Source organism: Micropterus salmoides, unplaced genomic scaffold (assembly GCF_014851395.1).
Source record: "Micropterus salmoides isolate LMB-PRFRI ecotype aquatic unplaced genomic scaffold, ASM1485139v1 Ms_hic_scaffold_2, whole genome shotgun sequence".
NCBI lineage: Eukaryota > Metazoa > Chordata > Actinopteri > Centrarchiformes > Centrarchidae > Micropterus > Micropterus salmoides.
Window position 1 is genome coordinate 8,049,328 of NW_024041150.1, and position 19,821 is coordinate 8,069,148.

Below are 19,821 nucleotides of genomic sequence, written 5' to 3' on the forward strand. Positions count from 1 at the left end.
GTGTGTAACACGGACTCCTCACGTTTTAACCCTGAAGTCTTTCTTTTATTTTTATTTCCTGCTCACGTTCAACAGTTTAAATGTTCCCTCTAGTTTCCTGCGAAGACTCTGATTTAGTCCTAATTATATTGGAAACTTTAATGTTTTACTCACCTGCAGACCGACTCCACATTTTTACATGTCCTGAGTTCCTGTTTACTGACTAAAAACTGTTGCTGATAATTGGAATTAAATGGAAGTGGACTAATTGAGCAATGTCTCCATATAATTAGTACCAAATAACATCATTCTGGAAACGTAGTGAGAAATCAGACTGAGCTGTAAAACAAAAACCCTTTTATCTTCTGATATCTGCGATAAAAACAGGTCTGAGTTCAGTTTTTGTTGCTGCACGTAGTTTTTAATTTACTTTCCTGTGGCTGCTGCTCAGCTTCTGACTCCTTTTTTACTTCCTGGTTCCGGTTAAAACAAAACCAACTCGATGTCATGTGATTCCTCCAAAACAGCCAAAATGTAAATGTTTAAATTTCTACATAAAGAAAATAAAGAGGACATTTAAACTTTAAACTCTGCTTGTTGCCTTATTTTGTAATAATTATCATCATGATTGACAGGTGACTTTTCTGGATAATTAGATGATAAATTTAATTTAAACCAAATAAACTTTAATTTTCAGGAAACTGATCTGCGGTGTATTTTCCAACTTTGTACACAAAAATGGTAATTAGTAATAACTGTATTTATATTTAATGTTTACAAGTGTTCCACTACTGGCAGTTACTGTTACTGTAGGGTTGGAGGCACAAAACGGCCACAAAGAGACTACAGTGGGATGCAAAATGAATACAAAGAGGTTGACCGGTTGGTACAAATATGCAGATGAAAATCTTGATTTCAAGGTTTATATCTTTGTAGCAACTTGTCGGCTCTTATCAGGATTCAGAAGGCTTTTAGTGGGTGCATTGTTTTTACTTCCTGTCCAGTGTGTACATACTGTCTTTTTTTGTTTATATTGTATGTTGTGATGTGACCTGGTGGCAAATGAGTTTCCCCATTTGGGATCAATAGTTTTCTAATCTTTAAAAAACTGCAGAACAACCACAAAACTACAAAGGGATGCAAATATATGTAAAATGTTTACAAGGGGGTGCAGAACAACTATAAAAAGAGTCAAAGCGACCACAGTGATGCAAAATGACTGCAAAGCGTCAAAACAACTACAAAAATGTATAAAAGACAAAACTAAAAGATGGGATGCAAAATAACCACAAAGGGTCACAAATTGTCTACAAAGAACTAAACAACTATAAAAAGAGGCGACCGCAGTGACTCAACATAAACACAAAGATTGCTTTTTTTTTTTCTTTGAACGGTTGTGAACGTTGACAGTTAAAGTAACGAACGTTTCTGTAATTTTCCGTCCGGTGATCAGTTGTCTCATTTTATCTTAGACATGAATTTAATACAACGATGTGGAATGAAAATCATTATTTATTAAAGGTGTAAAAATAAAATCTGCCCACCAACAGCTGCTTGTTGTTGTTGTTGTTGTTTTTCCTGCTGAGGTCCCGACTGTGTCGCTGATTGCAGCTCTGTTTGAACGCCTTTGTGTTGCAGTTTGGTGGCGGCCCCCCGGCAGTTCGAGGACGGCGTTCTGGACGCGGTTCTGTTCTCGATGGGTCGGACGATGACGCAGGAGGAGGTTCGTCAGCTGATGCAGAGGACCGTCCAGCAGGTCAGACTGAAGTTCTTTTGAACTGAGCGACCACGACGTGAGACGCGTGTCCAAGTGTCAGACAGGTGATCTTGTCCCTCCCTGACCCCTCAGGTGTCGGGGACTCTGAGTCTGGACCTGGACCGGGCCGAGCACTTTCTGATTCACTGCAAGTGGAACGTGGACCTGCTGGTGCAGCGATACACCGACGACCCCGAAACTCTCATCATGGCCGCCGGGCTGAAGTGCCGAAACCCTCAGCCGCCGCCGAGTCCCACCTCCACCTGCCCCGTGTGCCTGAGCCCCCGCGCCGCCGCCGAGCCGGCCCCCTCCCTGAGCTGCATGCACTACTGCTGCCAGGTGAGACGCTCTCGGAGACGGGCGGGTCCGGAGCCTGATGCTCAGTGTGGCGTTGTGGTTCTGATGCGTGTGTTTGTGTGTGTTTGTGTGCGCAGTCCTGCTGGCAGGAGTACCTGACGGCGAGGATCGAACAGAACCTGGTCATGAACTGTAACTGTCCAATCACAGACTGCCAGGCTCAGCCCACCTCGCAGTTCTTCCTCAGCATCCTCACAGACAAGGACACCATCGCCAAGGTAACGCCGCTCCCTCCTCTGATCACACGACCAGTCTTTGTGAGAGAACGTGCTGCTCATGACGTGTTCGCTGTCTCCTCTCCGTCAGTACGAGAGCGCCTTGCTCAGAGGCTACGTGGAGTGCTGCTCCAACCTGACGTGGTGCACCAACCCTCAGGGCTGCGACCAGATCCTCTGCAAGGAGAACATGGGCAGCATGGGCACCTGCTCCAAGTGCTGCTGGTCCTCCTGCTTCAGCTGCAACTTCCCCGAGGTCAGAGGTCACGCAGCACCACACCCTGTCCACAGTCCGTCCGCATGACCTCAGCAGATGGATCCTGGTTTGATCTGGAATCTGTTTGACGTTTCACGGCCAGTCACACAGAGGGGGGGAGGCTAAATCCTGACTCAGCAGATATTAAAGAGGTTGATCTGAGAGCTGAGCTGATTAGAGTCTGAATTTATTTTAGTAACTTGGCTTGTTTTAATTTCATTCTCCATCTTAAGAGTCGCTCACTTATCGACTCCGCCTCCTTCAGTTCTCGTCACACAGACCTGACCTGCTGCAAACACGCCGTGTCCAGAACCAGCTCGTTTCCCATTGCAGAGAGCGCCCCTTGATGTAGCTGGTCGTCATAGCGACGCCACACACAGCTGTCTCTGATTTAAGTTAAAACGTTTCAACATTACCCAGAATGTAAAGACGGATAAGACGGAGGTGATGCGAATAAAGTACCTGGCAGCAGGAACAACTTTTACACGATGGGAAACCAAAAGAAGTTTTATCGGTATGAACAGTATTGTGTAATTTAATATCTCTTGAGATTATATCGGTGTACTGAGATACCGCCCTCCCTGACCTGCAGCCGTTAAGCTCGTTTAGCTCAACCAGTAAAAGCCAGTCTGATATTTACACTTGTCCGGCCTCTTGCTCGCTTCCTCGGACGTCTTCTTCCGTGTCTTCGCAGCCTCCGTCGTGATGTCCGCGCTGAGAATGCAGAGCTAGCTTCTTGTAGCCCGCTGAAGAGTCGGGTTGGTAAGGCGTCACGCTTTTGTCCTGCCCGGCACTCATTCACCCTATCACAGCGCTTTACCTGACCGCATTACGGAAGCCGAATATAACGACAAACTTTCCCGAATACCGAACAAGGTTTTTCACATTTATTGACTTTTCCCCCACCGCATAAATTAAACAAATGTGCTCTGTGGAGAGACTATGGTGGGGGGGTCCGGGGCCCGGGGGGTCCGGGGCCCGAGGGCGTCAATGACATGAGTCCATTTCCTTTTAATGGACACATAAAATAATGCTGTATGTGGTTCTGGTCTTCACAGCCTCTTCAGGCAGGACTCTCATACTGCAGCACACTGATAAAGTCTCTAACCTGCCTGTCAGCTCGCTCTGGGCCGCTTCACTTACCGTAAAGGCTGGAATACGTGTGCACTCCAAATGTAGGCGCGGCTAACTTCATCTCCTTCTCACAGACGAGAGACAGAAACGCTCTCAGCGGTTCTTCTCTAAGAAGTCAGCCACAGATGGAGCGGATGAACAGCGTCTGCAAACGGCTCGGACTCTTGAAAATGCTTCCACACTGCCGACGTCTTGACAACGTGACTGTTCGGTAACATTTAATCGGTCTTTTGACTCATTAGACTGAACCAAAAAGGCTCTTTTTGCTATTTTCAGCTGATTTAATTTCGGCGGCCGAACGTTCGGTGCATCCCTAGATCTTCAAGCCGTTACTTTAAGATAAAAGTACGACACCTGACAGGTCAGGGTCGACTCTGTGATTGTTTCCTGAGGAATCCCAAAATCTCTTAATCGTGTAAAAGTCTCAGTGAGATTTAAATCTTTGTCATCATCTGAGAGCGCAAACCGTTCACAGAATATCCAGATAAAGTAAAGTCAGAACCCTGAGAGCAGCGAGAGCTTCTGAAAAGCTTGTTTTTCAGCAACACAGGATAAGAAAAGTCATGTGACTCTGTGTGAAAGGTTTCTGTGCCCCCCCCACAGGCCCACTACCCAGCCAGCTGCAGCCACATGTCCCAGTGGATGGATGACGGAGGCTACTATGAGGGGATGAGCATGGAGGCTCAGAGCAAACACCTCGCCAAGCTGATCTCCAAACGCTGTCCGAGCTGCCAGGCCCAGATCGAGAAGAACGAAGGCTGTCTGCAGTACGTGCACTCAACCAATCAATACACAGAGGGGGAGGAGGGGGAGGAGGAGGGTGGAGGAGAAGGAGGAGGAGGGTGGAGGAGAAGGAGGAGGAGGGTGGAGGAGGAGGAGGGAGAAGAGGGGGAGGAGGAGGGGGAGGAGGAGGGGGAGGAGGAGGAGGAGGGTGGAGGAGAAGAGGAGGGGGAGGAGGAGGGTGGTGACGGTTGTGTTCCTCTGTCCTCAGTATGACCTGTGCCAAGTGTAACCACGGTTTCTGCTGGCGCTGTCTGAAACCCTGGAAACCAACACACAAAGATTACTACAACTGCTCCGCCATGGTGGGTTCACACGCCGTCACATGACCGCAGTCAGCACACGAATCCGTCCACTCAGAGCGCAGGAACACGGTCTGCTGCTCTGACTATTAAAGACTTTAAGGTTGAAAACTAAACATCTCTCTGCAGCGTCCAACATCTTCTCGGCTCTCTGATTTAATATCATCACGTTTTAACTGTGCGTGAGTCCCGGCAGAGAAGCGGGGGACGCTGGGAAACGAGCAGATTTAAATGTCAGATTTAAATGAGAGTTTGCCGGTTGAACATGTGTGTCTGATCTGTGTCGTGTTGCTGCAGGTGAGTAAAGCGGCTCGGCAGGAGAAGAAGTTCCAGGATTACAACGAGAGGTGCACCTTCCACAACCAGGCCAAGGTAACACAGCTGAAGTCTGTCGCCCCCCTGCTTCACAGTACAGAGGACAAAGGAGGCTTTTATTGTGAAACAGTCGATCCCGTTTCCCCTCCTGGCCCTAACCCTCTGATTCCGTGTTCACGTCTTGGGGTTGGGTGTCTCGCTTCTTGTTGCGATAGAGGCGGAGGGCCGCAGAGAAAGTATTTTCCTCGTATAATTTATGATGATTGTTGTTAGTTAAGTAAAAAAAAATTGCTACTTCAGCCACTAGCATGTTGTCTCGTTAGCTAGCTTCACTAGTAACGTTACAGGGCTCTGCCGGGGCCCGATGGCCCGGGGCCAGTAAAAAGTAACGTCGGGACAGATGAACTAGCGAAAAAACATTAGTATTAAAGAAACTAAAATTAGAAACTCAACATCCTGCAGTTGTTTTGCAGCTCATGGCGCACCGTTCAGACCTGTAGCGACGGGACGAGAGGCTGTCAAATGTGATGGAGGCGACTCGTGTGATCGAGCACGTCATGTTAGTGTGTTCTCTTTTAAAAGGAAATTGTTTTGTTAACCTTTTTATTTTTTATAATTTTAACTCTGATCACACTTTAGTTTTTTTATTTCCAGGATGTATTTAATAAACGATTAAAGTTGTTAACAGAGCAACATAACCTAGAAGTCTTTGGTTTGGTTGTAACACTGATAAATAACTTTCGGAAAGAGGGACAGTGAGTTTCGGGTCCGGTGGGGTCCGGTGGGGCCCGGTGGGGCCCGGTGCAGGAAGTTTAACGTTGAGCCCTGGTTAGTAACCTGGTGATGAAGCTGTGCTGTTTAGTTTTACTTGGTGACCTGTTGATCGCTTGACGTGTGATAGAGCAGTCGTCGACTACTGATGACGTATGGGGTTCCTGAAGGGTCGTTCCAAGGGCTCCAAAACAAGGGGTGAAATGGGACTGAGCCCAGCTTGGAAGCTTGTGCAGCTGGAGTGAAACCTGTTGCAGACTAAAGATTCAACAAATGGTTGTTCAGGATGTTCTTACGTGTCCATAAAGAGCGAGGAGGCTGGACTAGTGCCTGGAGTCAAAGCATGTGTCCTGATCTAAGATAACTTGCTCTCGGTGGTGCCGGAGGCCGCCAGCCGCTCTGTGCCTGTAGATGAGCGAGTCTCGTGTCTGTTGCAGGACTTCGCCATCAACCTGGAGAACAAAGTGTCGTCCATTAACGAAGCTCTGCAGATGAAGTCCCTGACCTTCGTTATCGACGCCTGTAAAGTCCTCGCTCAGGCTCGTAAGGTAACGGCATCCTCGTCCTCAGAGGCTCCTGCTGACGAGTCGCATTTTATTTACTGTGCCCTGCTCTCTGTCTGCAGGTGCTGGCCTACTCCTGCGTCTACAGCTACTACAACCAGGAGACGGAGAAGATGGACGTGATGGAGCAGCAGACGGAGGCCCTGGACCTGCACACCAACGCCCTGCAGATCCTGCTGGGTGAGAGCGGCGTCCTCGTTGCCGTCGGCAGAGTTCCAGCGCTGTGAGCTACCCCTGCTGACTGCTGCTGTTGTCTTGTTGTTCTCAGAGGAGACCCTGCTGCAGTGCACTGACCTGGCCTCCTGCGTCCGGCTGCTGAAACCGGAACATCTCAACACCGGGCTGGAACTGATCCGACGCATCCAGGAGCGCCTGCTGGCCATCCTGCAGCACTCGACCCAGGTAAGCCCAGTCTGAAGACGGACCTGTAGCGACCGCACGGGTTTCTGGTGAAGTTTGTTTACAGGACAGCAAAACGGGTCACGTCATGCGTTACATCTGCTGAATTTACAGGGGGTCAATAATAACCATTTTGTAGCGAACAGCATTTCACGTTTATATAGTTTCCCCTAAGTCACGCACAGACAGGTGAACTGTTTCCTCTTCTTTAGAAAGTATGAAACTGTCCCGTGTTGTCTGATCTCGCGCACTCGGCAGCAACACGTTCTCCAGCTGGGAACGTCGCCTTGAGCGATTTATGATGAGTCAGGCCGCCGCCGTTCTGCATCATAATTATGCGCTACTCTCAGCGCCATTATCAACCAATCGAACGGACGGAGGGAAACCGTGTAGAAAACGTTACAGCTCATACCGTGAAGCTAGCTCGCTACCTAGCTTACCGAGACGAGTCTCGATCGTCCACAGAGACACGACGTTGCGCCGGTGTTTCCAGGAGAGCTCAGCTCACGACCTTGTTGGCTGAGTGAAGAGTGAAACGCTGCCACCCTCTGGCGGTGAAGGTGTTACTGCAGCGCTGATGTTCTTTTACTAACTTTACTGTTCACATCACTTTCGCTCCTTACGGCCCGATGACGTCATTATTAAATTCGTTGGCAACTAATTTAATAATCGACGTCGTGGTCCAGAATCCAGCGGTCTGAGTCCAGTTCTCTTTCAGTCTGATGTTTAAACCAGTCAGATCAGTTTGAGCCGCCTGAAACTTCAGTCTCGCTACGTTTCCTGCCAGCGTCTCACTTTGACTCAGGACGTCCCGTCCGTGACAGTTTCCTGTATTTCTGTCCAATACAGGACTTCAGGGTCGGGTATCAGTCCAAGAACGGCCAGGAACCAGAATCTACTGAGGCCTCCAACCTGTCCAACCACACCGACGCCAACAAAGTGTGAGTACGACACCAAAGAACCGAGCTACCTTCAGGGACGTGGGCTCCTGGTCCCGGCCCGACAGGTTTGCGGTCCTCGGAGACTTTGGGATCTCGGCTACAGTTTAAAATAAAGTCCGTTCTGGACTCTGGTTAGAGTTTAAAAAGACAGAAGGGCAGAAGATGAATGTTTCTTCTTGGTGAATCACTTCAGATCTTTTTTGTTCAGCCAGTTGTTTATTTATTCATTTCCGATGTTTGTCTGTGGCGGAGGGGCGAAAACTGAACGTTCTGCTTTGTTCTCAGGTCGAAGTCGGAGCGAGCGTCGGACTCCGGTGAGTCGGACAACAACAACAACACGGGGGAGGAGGGCGGCGAGGAGGCGGAGGAGGAGGACGACGAGTATGATGAAGAGTACGTCCCCGAGTGGCACGAGGACTACGACGAGGACGACATCGACGAGGACGACTTCTTCTCCGACGACGACGAGTCCGAGAACCTGGAGAGGGACTTCAGCCCCTTCGACTGAACCCGACGGAAAAACAAAAAGCTCCCAGAGAGAGGACGAGTCGGGCCCCGCCCCCTCCTCACGACCATCCGACGCCAACAGAGAACGTCAGGACGGACGGGAGACGATCAGAGGGACGTCCTCCTTCACCTGAACCCCTCCCCCCATGCACAGCTGCACTCGCTTTTCCACTTCCTGTATTTTACCTTCTGTGTTTTCATAAAGTACGGAAAGAGATGAGGGACAAAAAAAAAAGAGTTCTGTGTTTAATATTTCAGTTCTTAGAGCAAAATGAGGCTCCAGAGACGACAATCTTAGTTTAGCCTTTAAATTAGGAGAATTAATCAGTAACAAGTTTTCTGTTACAGCTGGAATCTGGTCTGAAACCAGTTTAAAAAAGAAGTTCAAATCTGGTTTCAAACCTGTGTAAAATTAGACCAGTTTGAAACTGGTGTAAAATTAGACCAGTTTGAAACTGGTGTAAAATTAGACCAGTTTGAAACTGGTGTAAAATCAGTTCAAGCGCAGGCTGAAACCAGTTTGAAACGAGTTCACTTCTGCTTTGAAAACTTCCTAAATTAAACCAGTTTGAAACTAGTCTGAAACCAGTTTGAAACGAGTTCAGGTGTTTCTTGAAACCCGTTTAAAATCTGATTTCAGTAAAGTCTGAAATCCAGTTTGAAACCTTTTTAGTTTCAGAACGTCGCCTTTCATCTAAGAACCCTAATTTCAGTTCAGGCTTAAATTCTCCGACTGTGATTTTATGATTCAGACTTTAATCTCAGAACTGTTTTTCGTCCCGAAGTCTCTTCCGTACTGACCCGCCGGGCTCTGTCCTGGTTGTGGACCTCGGTGGTGTTGGTGTCGCTTCTGTCCGCAGCGATGAAGGATCCTCTCCTGAGGAGGAAGTCTGTTAGTTCGTGATCTTTCACAGAACAAAATGTTAGTTTGTTTCCTGCTGCTGCTTTTTGGATTAAAAAAAGAAAACCAAGAGAAAAAGGGATTAGTTATCCGGAGACTGTTAGTTCACATGTCATCTTTTTGTACCCGATGTAATCTGAGTTAACCCTTAAAGTATCTCTGTTCATCCTTTCATCACACGTTCTGCCTTCGTTCTTTTTGACGATGGAGGTTGCCTTCATTTGAGAGTAAAGTGTAACTGATTAAAAACGCTTCCTCTGTAACTGATTTAGATTCACTCACAGATATAAAGAAGTGTGTTTACATGTTCGTAGAGGTGGATGTTTCTGAAGAGAGGTTCTGGCGGGCTGAGCCGAAGGTGCATTTTATGACTAAAGCCTGAACCCAGAGTTTCTACAAACCGCCGGTCGGTCCAGGTTCGGCCTCTGGGACCCGGTGGTCATGTGTTAGCGGTGGTTTACATCAGTTAAGTCCTATTTTAACGCTCTTACTACTCACAGATGACCCAGAACAGCTGTAACGCCCTTTAAAGAAGTGGATTAAACGTGCTCTCTGTTTTCACTCTGGGGCGCCACCTTCAGGTATAAAAGTCCATCTTCAGCTTCCTCTGGCCTTCGAGCAGCCGCTCAGCTCATCCTGTCTGAAACGGCCCGTCTGAAAGAAGCGGACGAAGCCGCTTTGAAGCCTCCAGTTGGCATCTTGGTCGTCACTGTTTTTTTTTTGTTTTTTTGTTTTTTTCTGGAGCCAGACGTGACCATATTTGGACGAGAGGGAGGAGCTAGCCAGGTGCATCCGTAATTCACGTTAACTGTGATATTAGCCGGGATGCTAACTGTGGCTAGTGACAGACAAAATGTAAAAGTGAAACACAACAACACAACTTAAATAAACACCGTGCAGCGGATACGAGTCGCCTCTATCCGGCATGTCAGCTTGTAGCCCCGCCCTAAAGCCTCCCCTGCTTCCTGGTCTCTGTTCCTCTAAATGGGACCATAATTTACTAAATGAACATCACGCTGTGTTGAAGAAGACTTGAAACTAGCGACTGAGACCAGAATCTCATCAGGAAAGAGTTTACTGAGGGAATAAATCAGCTGACAAGTAGAAACAGTTTCTTTCTGCTGCCGGTGGAGTCGCCCCCTGCTGGCTGCTGGAGGGAGCGCAGGTTGGTGGAGGAGGCCTGGCACAGGTACTTGGATCCAGCTCGGAGGCCGCTTTGTGAACCCCGACGTATCTGAACCTGGTTCCTGTACCAACGTACTCGATCTTCATAAACGAGGCCGGGAGAACGTCGGCGTCTGCTTCCTCGTGAGAGGGCGGGGACGGAGGGCAGAGCGCCATCTTCTCCATCATCTGCTGAGGGAGGAGCCAGAACGAGTTCATCAATAGCCAGCAAATAATTATCTTTAATGGGAGGAAAATGCTCTTTGGCAGATCCTCTGATTGTAACGATGGGGTCAGGGGTCAGGTGGAGACCTTTGTAGTTTAGTCATGAAATGCACCGTCTGCCCGCCACGAGCTGCACATTCTGACATCAGCCTCTGAAGTATCACTGCAATAACTGATCGACGGTTTATCAGCTCACCGTCGCTCTGTCTGCCGAGCGAAGACTCGTCACCTGCTCGGCCTCCGAAAGGTCGCGGGAGGAGGTTTTTCTCTGCAGGAGTGGAGGAGCGTCTGACGCTCCGGCTCCCTGCTGTGCTCTAACTCTGACAGATCCTATATTGATAATGTTGATGTTCTATAATGTTCTCCGGTTCCTTCAGCTGGAGTCGAGCGACTTCAGCCGGCAAACTAAATAAAAAGCTTTTTCTGCTACGCTGCAGGCGACTCTGATTCCACAACACTTTGTTTCACATCCAGAGAAGTAGATTTAAGTTCAACATGAAGGTCTGAAGAACTCTGAAGCCTTTAAGCAGCTTATCAACGAGAAGAGTTTTCAAACAGCCACCTTCAGTGTGGCTCAGCCGGAGGCATCTTAATATTAAGTAAAAAGTCAAGTCAGTACTTTGTTGTAAACAAATGTTAAAGCAGTTTTCACGACGTGTTTAGAAAATAATAAACTAATAATTAAAAGGATTAGCAACAACACAGCAGCATGTTGGGGGGTGGAAGATACCAGCTGCCACCGCTAAATATATAATTAATAACCTGTAGTGGCATCAAGTACACATTCAAAATCCCTTATTAATAATCCCACTAAGTGCAGCAGCTGCAGGGCAACAAGTAAGAAAGACGGATGAAGAATGAAGACGTCGCTCCTGCAGTTCCGTCCTCCTGCCGGCTGGCGGCGGTGAGGAGTCCGGGTTTGATCTGCGGCCGCCGTTAAAGCGGAAGCAGCCGCCGCTCCGCGGAGTTCAGCTCCTTGTTGATCGGTTCAGAGAAATAATCCGGTTTCTCTTCGGTCCCGCGGCCGTTTGAGGGTCCGTGAGGCTGAAGCTGCTGAAGCTGCGGAGATAACCGATGATTCTCCGGCCGAATCCGACTGTTTGCTTTGTTTACACAGTTAGCTCGGTGGCTAGCGTTAGCTTAGCTCGTGAGCTAGCGTTAGCTTAGCTCGTGTAGCTCTAAATGGGACGAGGAGCGGGACGGAACCGGCCCCCCATGGGGCCCCCGGGGGAAGACGGGCCTCCGTTCGACATGGGTCCACCGGGCTGGGGTCCTCCTCCGCCGGGAGGCTGGGGCCCTCCGCCGCCTGGTGGATGGGGGCCACCGCCGCCTGAAGAATGGGGGCCTCCGCCGCCCGGAGGGTGGGGCCCTCCGCCGCCTGGTGGATGGGGGCCCCCGCCGCCTGGTGGATGGGGGCCCCCGCCGCCCGGTGGATGGGGGCCGAGAGGGCCTCCTCCCCCAGACTGGGGTCCAAGAGGACCGCCGCCACCGGGCTGGGGGCCTCATCCTGAAGACTGGATGCCTCCTCCAGACTGGGGCCCTCACCCAGAAGACTGGAGACCCCCACACCCCAACGACTGGAGGGGCCCTCACCCTGATGACTGGAGGGGTCCTCACCCGGACGACTGGAGGCCCCCTCACCCCGATGACTGGAGACCTCCCCGCGAAGCCTGGGGACCACTTGGCTGGGGTCCGGAAGGTCTCCCTGAACCGTGGGGCCCCGAACACGGTCCACCTGGACCCATACCTCCTGTTCCACCTCCTGGTCCGCCTCCTCCTGTTGGGATTCCTCCTCCGGACCCCGCAGTCTACGGACCGGTCCCTGTACCTCCCATCCCCCCTGCAGTCTGCGGGCCCCCCATGGGGTACCCGCCGGCCTACCCGCCTCCCGGCTGGACCGCAGAGGTGAGCTCACCTGTTGTGTGTTGATCCTGTTAGACCAGAAGATCCAGTATTGATCATTCAGTGCAGGGTCGACCCGGCCCTTGTCCCGGTCCTGGGCCCGGCCCTTGTCCCGGTCCTGGGCCCGGCCCTTGTCCCGGTCCTGGACCCCGGCCCTTGTCCCGGTCCTGGACCCGGTCCCGTTGGTCATTATGTTTCCTCTCTGTGTTCAGACTATAGTTGAGGAGCCGATGCCGAACCCTCCCCCAGACCAGCCTGAGTGGGTGAGTACAGACCAGGTCCCAGATCAGACCTGTTACTCCAGCAGCAAGTACAGTTTAGTAGTACTGTAGTATTTATATGTACTTTGATGACTCAGTACTATATATAATAAGTACAGTGAGTACTTTTACCTTCGGTACTGCAAGTACATGTTAATGCTAAAACGTTATTAGGATCAGGTCTCTGCAGGGTCAGGTCTTCAGGTCTCAGTAGGATCAGGTCTCTTGAGGATCAGATCTTCAGGTCTCTGCAGGATCAGGTCTCTGCAGGGTCAGGTCTTCAGGTCTCTGCAGGGTCAGGTCTTCAGGGTCTCTGCAGGATCAAGTCTCTGCAAGATCAGGTTTTCAGGTCTCTGCAGGTTCAAGTCTCTGCAAGATCAGGTCTTCAGGTCTCTGCAGGGTCAGGTCTTCAGGTCTCTGCAGGTTCAGGTCTCTTGAGGATCAGGTCTCTGCAGGTTCAGGTCTCTTGAGGATCAGGTCTCTGCAGGGTCAGAACTTCAGGTTTCTGCAGGATCAGGTCTCTTGAGGATCAGGTCTCTGCAGGTTCAGGTCTCTTGAGGATCAGGTCTCTGCAGGGTCAGATCTTCAGGTCTCTGCAGGGTCAGGTCTCTTGAGGATCAGGTCTTCAGGTCTCTGCAGGTTCAGGTCTCTTGAGGATCAGGTCTCTGCAGGTTCAGGTCTCTTGAGGATCAGGTCTCTGCAGGTTCAGGTCTCTTGAGGATCAGGTCTCTTGAGGATCAGGTCTTGAGGTCTCAGTAGGATCAGCAGTTTCCTGTTTCTTTCAGATTAAAGCACTGATTTCAGCTCCGGCCTCTGAGGCCCCTGGGGAGCCCAAGAAACCCACAGAGGAGCCCGCCGTCCCTCCTGCTCCTGCAGCGGACACCCCCGCGGCCCCGAAACCCAAACCTAAACCCAAACCCAAACCGGACCTCACCAAGACCGCCAAAGCCCTCGGCCTGCTGGGAAAACGCACCTTTGATAAGTAAGTCAGCGTTTCATGGGGTCCGAGTGTGTCGTCTTCTTCTGTGGTGTCTGTGTGACCTGCTGCCTCTGTGTGTCCTCAGACCTCCTCCGGGCCGGTCCACGGGGATCATCTCGTTCATCGGGGTGAGTCATGTGACTCTTACTGTGATAAAGGCGCCTTCGCGTCGTGGCAGCGCAGGAAGTCTCTGCAGCGCCTTCGTAAATATCGGGCCTTGAAAGTCCTTGACATGTGTCTGATTAGTTTTTAATTTCTTCCTTAAATCTGATGTTTCAGCAGAAACGAGTAGCGACCACGACGCAGCCGGCGTCATCGTTAACCGCCTCAAGACCCGGCGTCCTCTCTGATCCCGGACTTGCCCCTGGCCGGTTTCACACACAGCGCGAGTTTTAAATTCCCATCGTGACACGACTTAAAGCAACGCGCCATTACTACGGCAACCCAAAACAAACGCAGCTGTTTCAGTAAACGGCTCAAAAGGAGCAGCTGCTTTTAAAAGGCGTGTTTTCTGAATGGAGTCTGGTGCCGTCTCATTTAAAGTGCTGCTGTGAGACGACCTGCAGGTGGAGAACGGCGTCGGGCTGATTCTGGCTCGTTTCCGCTGCTGTTCGGACGCTCGGCCCCGTTTACAGAAATGAGTCAGCTGACTTCTTTTACGGGGCCAAAAACCTTATCGCGATAAATGATTATCAGGATAAACGTCAGCTCGTTCTTTCTTTAAACTAAATTCAGATTTTTGCTCCTGAGTGAAAGTTAATTTGTTTTAAAGTTTCTGCCAAACGGAGGATCAGTAAACGGATCTGAGGCCGAACCTTCAGGATCTGTTTCCAACAAATAAACATCTTCATAGAAACATTAAGTGCTGATTTCGCTGGTGGCTCAGTTGAATCAAACATTTGCTTTAATGCTACTGAGGAAAATGAAGTGGTGCTTGTGACTCCAGTAACAGACTCTCTGTCTGAAGTCGCAGGTCGTTCAGCTTCCTGTCTTTCTCCCAGCAGGCAGAAATACGACGCTCTGCAGCTGCAGTAACAGAAACAGAAGCTCGAGTGAAGAGAAATCGATGTTTTAATGCCCTAAAAGAAAGTAAAAGGCTCATTTAAGAAAAGCCGTGAGCTCTGAGCTGCGTTATCGTCCGGCGCCGCCCGTCTCTCCTCCGGAGCTCAGCAGCTGGTCTCACGCTCTCCTGTCTCTGATCCTCAGCCGACCTTCGGCTACATCGAGAGGGAGGACCTGGAGAAGTACACCTTCAGCTTCGACGCCTTCTTCGGAAACCCCAAAGCCATGACGCCCGGGGTCAGAGTCCACTTCACCGCCTGCAAGGAGAAGGTGAGGCCTTGTCCCGGTCCTGGACCCGGTCCTGGACCCGGTCCCGTTGGTCATTATGTTTCCTACGGTTCAGTGTGATTCTGAGACAGACGAGGATCCTTTAAGGCCACCAGAGTAAAAACTGGAACAGAGATCACCAGGAAACGTTCCCGGTTGATTACTCGCTTTAAGACAATATTGTTTTGTGTTTTAGGTTTAAATATGCAAATGAGGCCGTTCTGTTTCTAGACCTGACATCTGAACTCTGCAGTAAGTCGGGTTCAAAGTGATTGTTTTAGTTTGTGGATGTTTTTAGATTTCTCTCTCAGAACATACTGCAGGGCTGCACGATACTGGGAAAAACTTCTTCTTCTCTGCGATAAAAACTTAAAAAGTTATCGGAAAAATACATAGAAAATAATCTGAATACTTTTTAAACGTATTTTAAACCAAATGATAAAAATGATCCTCTGTCGGTGGTTTTCTCCTCTAAAGTCGTCTGCTGCTTGGCTAAAGTTGGAAACTGAGAACTCTGCAGGTTTTCTTTCTTTTTCTTCTTGTACCAAGCAGAAAAAGAGTTAATTTGAGCTGCGTGCAGAAAACAGCGTTCAGCCTGTTTCTGCGAATCAGATGTTCTGTAATTCAGCCCTCTGGAAAAACCTCCAGTCTGCGAGAGCTGCTGAGGAGGAGACTTCAGGCTCGGAGGAAGAAACTGCCTTCAAAGATGCGTACTGTAAAATTCCATAATTTATGTTGATCAGTATTTACGCAGCCGATATCTGATCAGACTTTAACAGCAGCAACATCGAACACGTCAAACTGATAAAGTTAAAAGTTAACTTTCAGCTCTGCAGACGAGACAAACTGTGTTTTCTTTCCTCCAGCCTGAAAGAAAACACGTCCACGTTTTTACCTGCTGTATAAAAATGATCACTCTGAAACAGGTTTTAAATGCTCGTGTTCTGGTAACGCCGTTTTGTCTGGAAGCAGAACAGTCTGATAGCGACGGACGTGAAAGTGGCTCCAGGTGGAACGGAGAACGTGGACACGGAGATCTACGAGGCCGTGGTCAGCCAGCCCCTCGTGGAGCCTCAGGTCAGTTCAGACATCTTCACCCGTCACAGCTTCCCGTTTCCGCCGGCCTCTGACCCCCCCTGTTTTTGTCGATCCGCAGCCCGGCGAGCGCCACTACCTCGGGCAGGTCCACGTGGACATCGGGCCCCTGAGGACCAACCTGCCGTTCGACAGGAAGGACAGCACGGTGACGCTGCTGAAGAACGACCAGGTGCTGATCAACCTGCTGACCGACATCGTCACGGAGAAGAGGAGGGCCACCAACATCAAGCCCCAGATCCCCGCCACCTTCAGCCTCACCAAGGAGACCAGGGAGACGGTCAGAGCCGCTCGCCTTCCTGTCAGCACGCTCGTCTTCCTCGACTGTCTCTGACTTGATGTTTTTTTTATTCCTTCGCCGCAGGGCGTCATCATCAGCCTTAAGGACAGCGAGGGCGTCATCAAGTCGGAAGAGCACGGCGAGCTTCCCTTCGACGTCAAGGAGAACTTCAGCGACATTGAGTTCAACGCCGAGGACATCAACGAGGAGGTCGAGTTCACCCTGCTCACGGTGAGGCCTCCTCCTGCCGCTCAGGGGCGGGGCTTATTTTGACCTTCTCCGGCAGCTCCAGACTTCCTGTTCTGTTTAACGGACTCTAACATCAAACTCTTTTTTGGTTCTCCTCAGCGGAAAGCGGGTAAGCGAGCGATCAGGATCCGGCGGGTGAAGGAGCCCCTCCTCCTGACGTTCAGCGCCGCCACAGCCGCGGCTGCCGCCGCCGTCGCCGCCACCTCCGAAGAGGCCGAGGCCCAAAACACAGACGGCGACAGTGGAGACGACTCTTCCAAGTCGGTGAAAGTTAAGGCCGCACCCAGGCTGGAGCTGGGGCCCACCAGAGTCCTGGACCCGGAGCTGTACGAGGGCATCGTCAGCCAGCCAATCATCGAGCCCACGGTGAGTCGAGTGTAACGCAGTAAAAGGCCCCTGTTGTACTTTATATCCTCCGATTAAACACACAGTGGAGGTCACAGCGTGTTCCTAACGTTACCTGTGCAACTCTGAACACCTGATGGATGGAGAGAGAGAGAGAGAGAGAGGGGAGGGAGGGGAGAGAGAGGGAGGGGAGGGGGGGAGAGAGAGAGGAGGGGAGGGAGGGGAGAGAGAGGGAGGGGAGGGAGGGAGAGAGAGAGAGGGGGGGAGGGAGGGGAGAGAGAGAGAGAGAGAGGGGGGAGGGAGGGGAGAGAGAGAGAGGGGAGGGAGGCAGCCTACACAATATCCACACAGAGGTACAGACAGTAAAGGTGATGTTGCTATAGACTAAATGAAAAATGGTACAGATATTTATAATAGTGTTAATGATAACAATCGTAATGTTAATGATTATAATAACAATAGTAACAATAGTCGTTGCAGCAGAGGGTGTCGAGCAGGAACACGGGGGCAGCAGGTGACCCGCAGCCACAGATCCAGACTCCACAGCTCCAGAGCCAGAAACACCTGCAGGAAGTGATAGGAGGAGAGAGGAGAGGGACGAGAAAGCACAAGACTACCAGAAAGGGGAGAAGTTGTGTTAGTAACATGCAATAATGGGATAAGGTTGCATACAGAGGGAGAGAAAGTAGAGGAGAGAGGAGCTCAGTGCATCATGGGAAATCCCCCGGCAGTCTAGGCCTATAGCAGCATAACTAAGGGATGGTTCAGGACTCACCTGAGCCAGCCCTAACTATAAGCTTTATCAAAGAGGAAAGTCTTAAGCCTACTCTTAAATGTGGAGATGGTGTCTGCCTCCTGAACCCAAACTGGAACCTGGTTCCACAGGAGAGGAACTTGATAGCTGAACGCTCTGGCTCCTAGTCTACTTTTGGAGACTCTAGGAACCACAAGTAACCCTGCATTCTGGGAGCGCAGTGCTCTGGTGGGGTAGTAAGGTACTATGAGCTCTTTAAGATAAGATGGTGTCTGACCATTAAGAGGTTTGTAGGCAAGAAGAATGATTTTAAATTCTAACTCTTCTTTATCAAACCGGGTCGGACTGGATGGATTTAGCGCAAGGAGGAAACACGTGACAACGTCCGGTTTTCAAAATAAGGCGTCTGTACAGGATGGAAATAAGATTAATTGGATAATATTCACAGCAAGTATAAAACATATTACATGTGTCTATTAAAAGTAAATGGACTCATGTAATTTACTTTACCGGCCCCTCTCGGGCTCCGGGCACCCCCACGATATTCTCTCCACATCCTGTGGGAAACACTGAGGAAAAAGCACATTTTGACTGTTCAATTAATGCAGTGGGGAAATGTCAATAAATGTGAAAAACCTTGTTCGTTATTGGGGAAAGTTTTTTGAAAGTTTTGAAAAATTTGATTTCGACTAGAGAATTTTCACTTCGGTGCATCTCTAATGATTATAGGTCCTCCTCTGCAGGTTTAGCTTTCCAGCTGTTTGTACACAGAAATGATATGTAAATGATGATAATGGTCCAGAATGATGTGAAATGGCATATTTCTATTGGAGAACACAACATTTTCTTGAGGTAGGAGCCCTCATACATGTTTTTAAATCAGATATAAAGCGGGGTGCACTTTTCTATTGCACAAAAAATAATTAGCTTCACCTCTGCTGCTACAGCTCCAGGAGAAACACTGAAGAGTAATTAACACAATGCTGCATTGAATCTTTGAAGCTGAAACACCAGAACAATGTTTGCATGTCTGATTAAAGGACTAAAAGTTTCATCTGCAAATTTAACAAACTGTTTAATTTATAACAAAACATGTTTTAATCTGTGAAGTAACTAAAGCCATCAGAGATGCAGTTTAAAGTACTCTGAGATGTACTGCAGCAGAAAGTGTAAAGTGGCACGAAAAGAAAATACTCAAGTAAAGTACAAGTACCTGAAGTACTGCGCTTGAGTAAACGTACTTGGTTCCACTGATGGGAAATTCTCCAGAAGTCGTATGAACAGATGCTCGTGCTGAATGAGGCTATTGTTTTATTATTATTATTATTGTTGTTGTTGCTGAATGAACCTCGCCTGCAGCCGATCCTTCAGTTTGTGGCGTCCAACACGGCGTTCTGCGCCCTGACACCGCTCTCTTTGTAGCCCACCATGCAGGGTTACCCGGGTCAGATCCACGCCAACATCGGCCCCGTCCGGACCAACGTGACCTTCGACCACCGGGACTGTGGCGTCACGCTCCTGAAGAATGACCACGTGTTGATCAACCTGCTGGTCGACATGGTGACCAGAAAGAGGAGAGCTGCCAACATCAAGCCCAAAATCCCGTTCACCTTCAGCTACACCAAAGAGAAGAGAGAGCTGGTAACCTCACGTCTGCATCTTGCATATAGTGGACCTTATTCTGATCGATTTAACTTTATTATCCAACAGGAAGTGAGACACTGAAGAGAACCCCCACCCCGGTAACGGGATCAGCTGTGACGTTGATAGATGATAGATATTTATTAGTCCTTTCAGAAATTCATAGTGTATCATACACCAAACATTAGACCAACAAACACACAACTGCTTTACCAACACAAACATCACCCGAGTGCTCTACAAGTTATACTGAGGTGCAGCTCCCCGACACCCAGTTAACTCCTGACTGTGACGTTACAACCCAAACTCACGGTCCAACCAGGAGAACAACAAACGCAAATGTGCACATTTTCAGCTGAGGATCGCGGCGTCTTTTGGCTTCAACTCAACAATCAATCATGATTTCAGTTAAATGCTAAAGT

The 19,821-nt window shown here is 49.5% G+C and overlaps 1 protein-coding gene and 1 pseudogene across 3 annotated transcripts in view; both read left to right on the plus strand.

Annotated features, from left to right (window-relative positions):
• LOC119911420 overlaps positions 1-9,479 on the plus strand; it is a 42,571-nt pseudogene extending 33,092 nt beyond the window's left edge.
• A 2,009-nt stretch (positions 9,480-11,488) lies between these two features.
• The window catches only part of LOC119911331, a 29,324-nt gene continuing 20,991 nt past the window's right edge, over positions 11,489-19,821 (plus strand). For 2 of the 3 annotated variants that reach the window (XM_038730175.1, XM_038730173.1), the window contains exons 1-10: positions 11,489-12,470; positions 12,680-12,730; positions 13,513-13,709; positions 13,792-13,834; positions 14,913-15,038; positions 16,008-16,112; positions 16,192-16,410; positions 16,495-16,641; positions 16,759-17,025; positions 19,181-19,399. In XM_038730175.1, coding sequence (XP_038586103.1) covers positions 11,748-12,470; positions 12,680-12,730; positions 13,513-13,709; positions 13,792-13,834; positions 14,913-15,038; positions 16,008-16,112; positions 16,192-16,410; positions 16,495-16,641; positions 16,759-17,025; positions 19,181-19,399 — 2,097 coding nt within the window. In that variant the 5' untranslated portion in view covers positions 11,489-11,747. The remainder of the gene's footprint in view (positions 12,471-12,679; positions 12,731-13,512; positions 13,710-13,791; positions 13,835-14,912; positions 15,039-16,007; positions 16,113-16,191; positions 16,411-16,494; positions 16,642-16,758; positions 17,026-19,180; positions 19,400-19,821) is intronic. The other variant, XM_038730174.1, reaches the window with a different exon arrangement.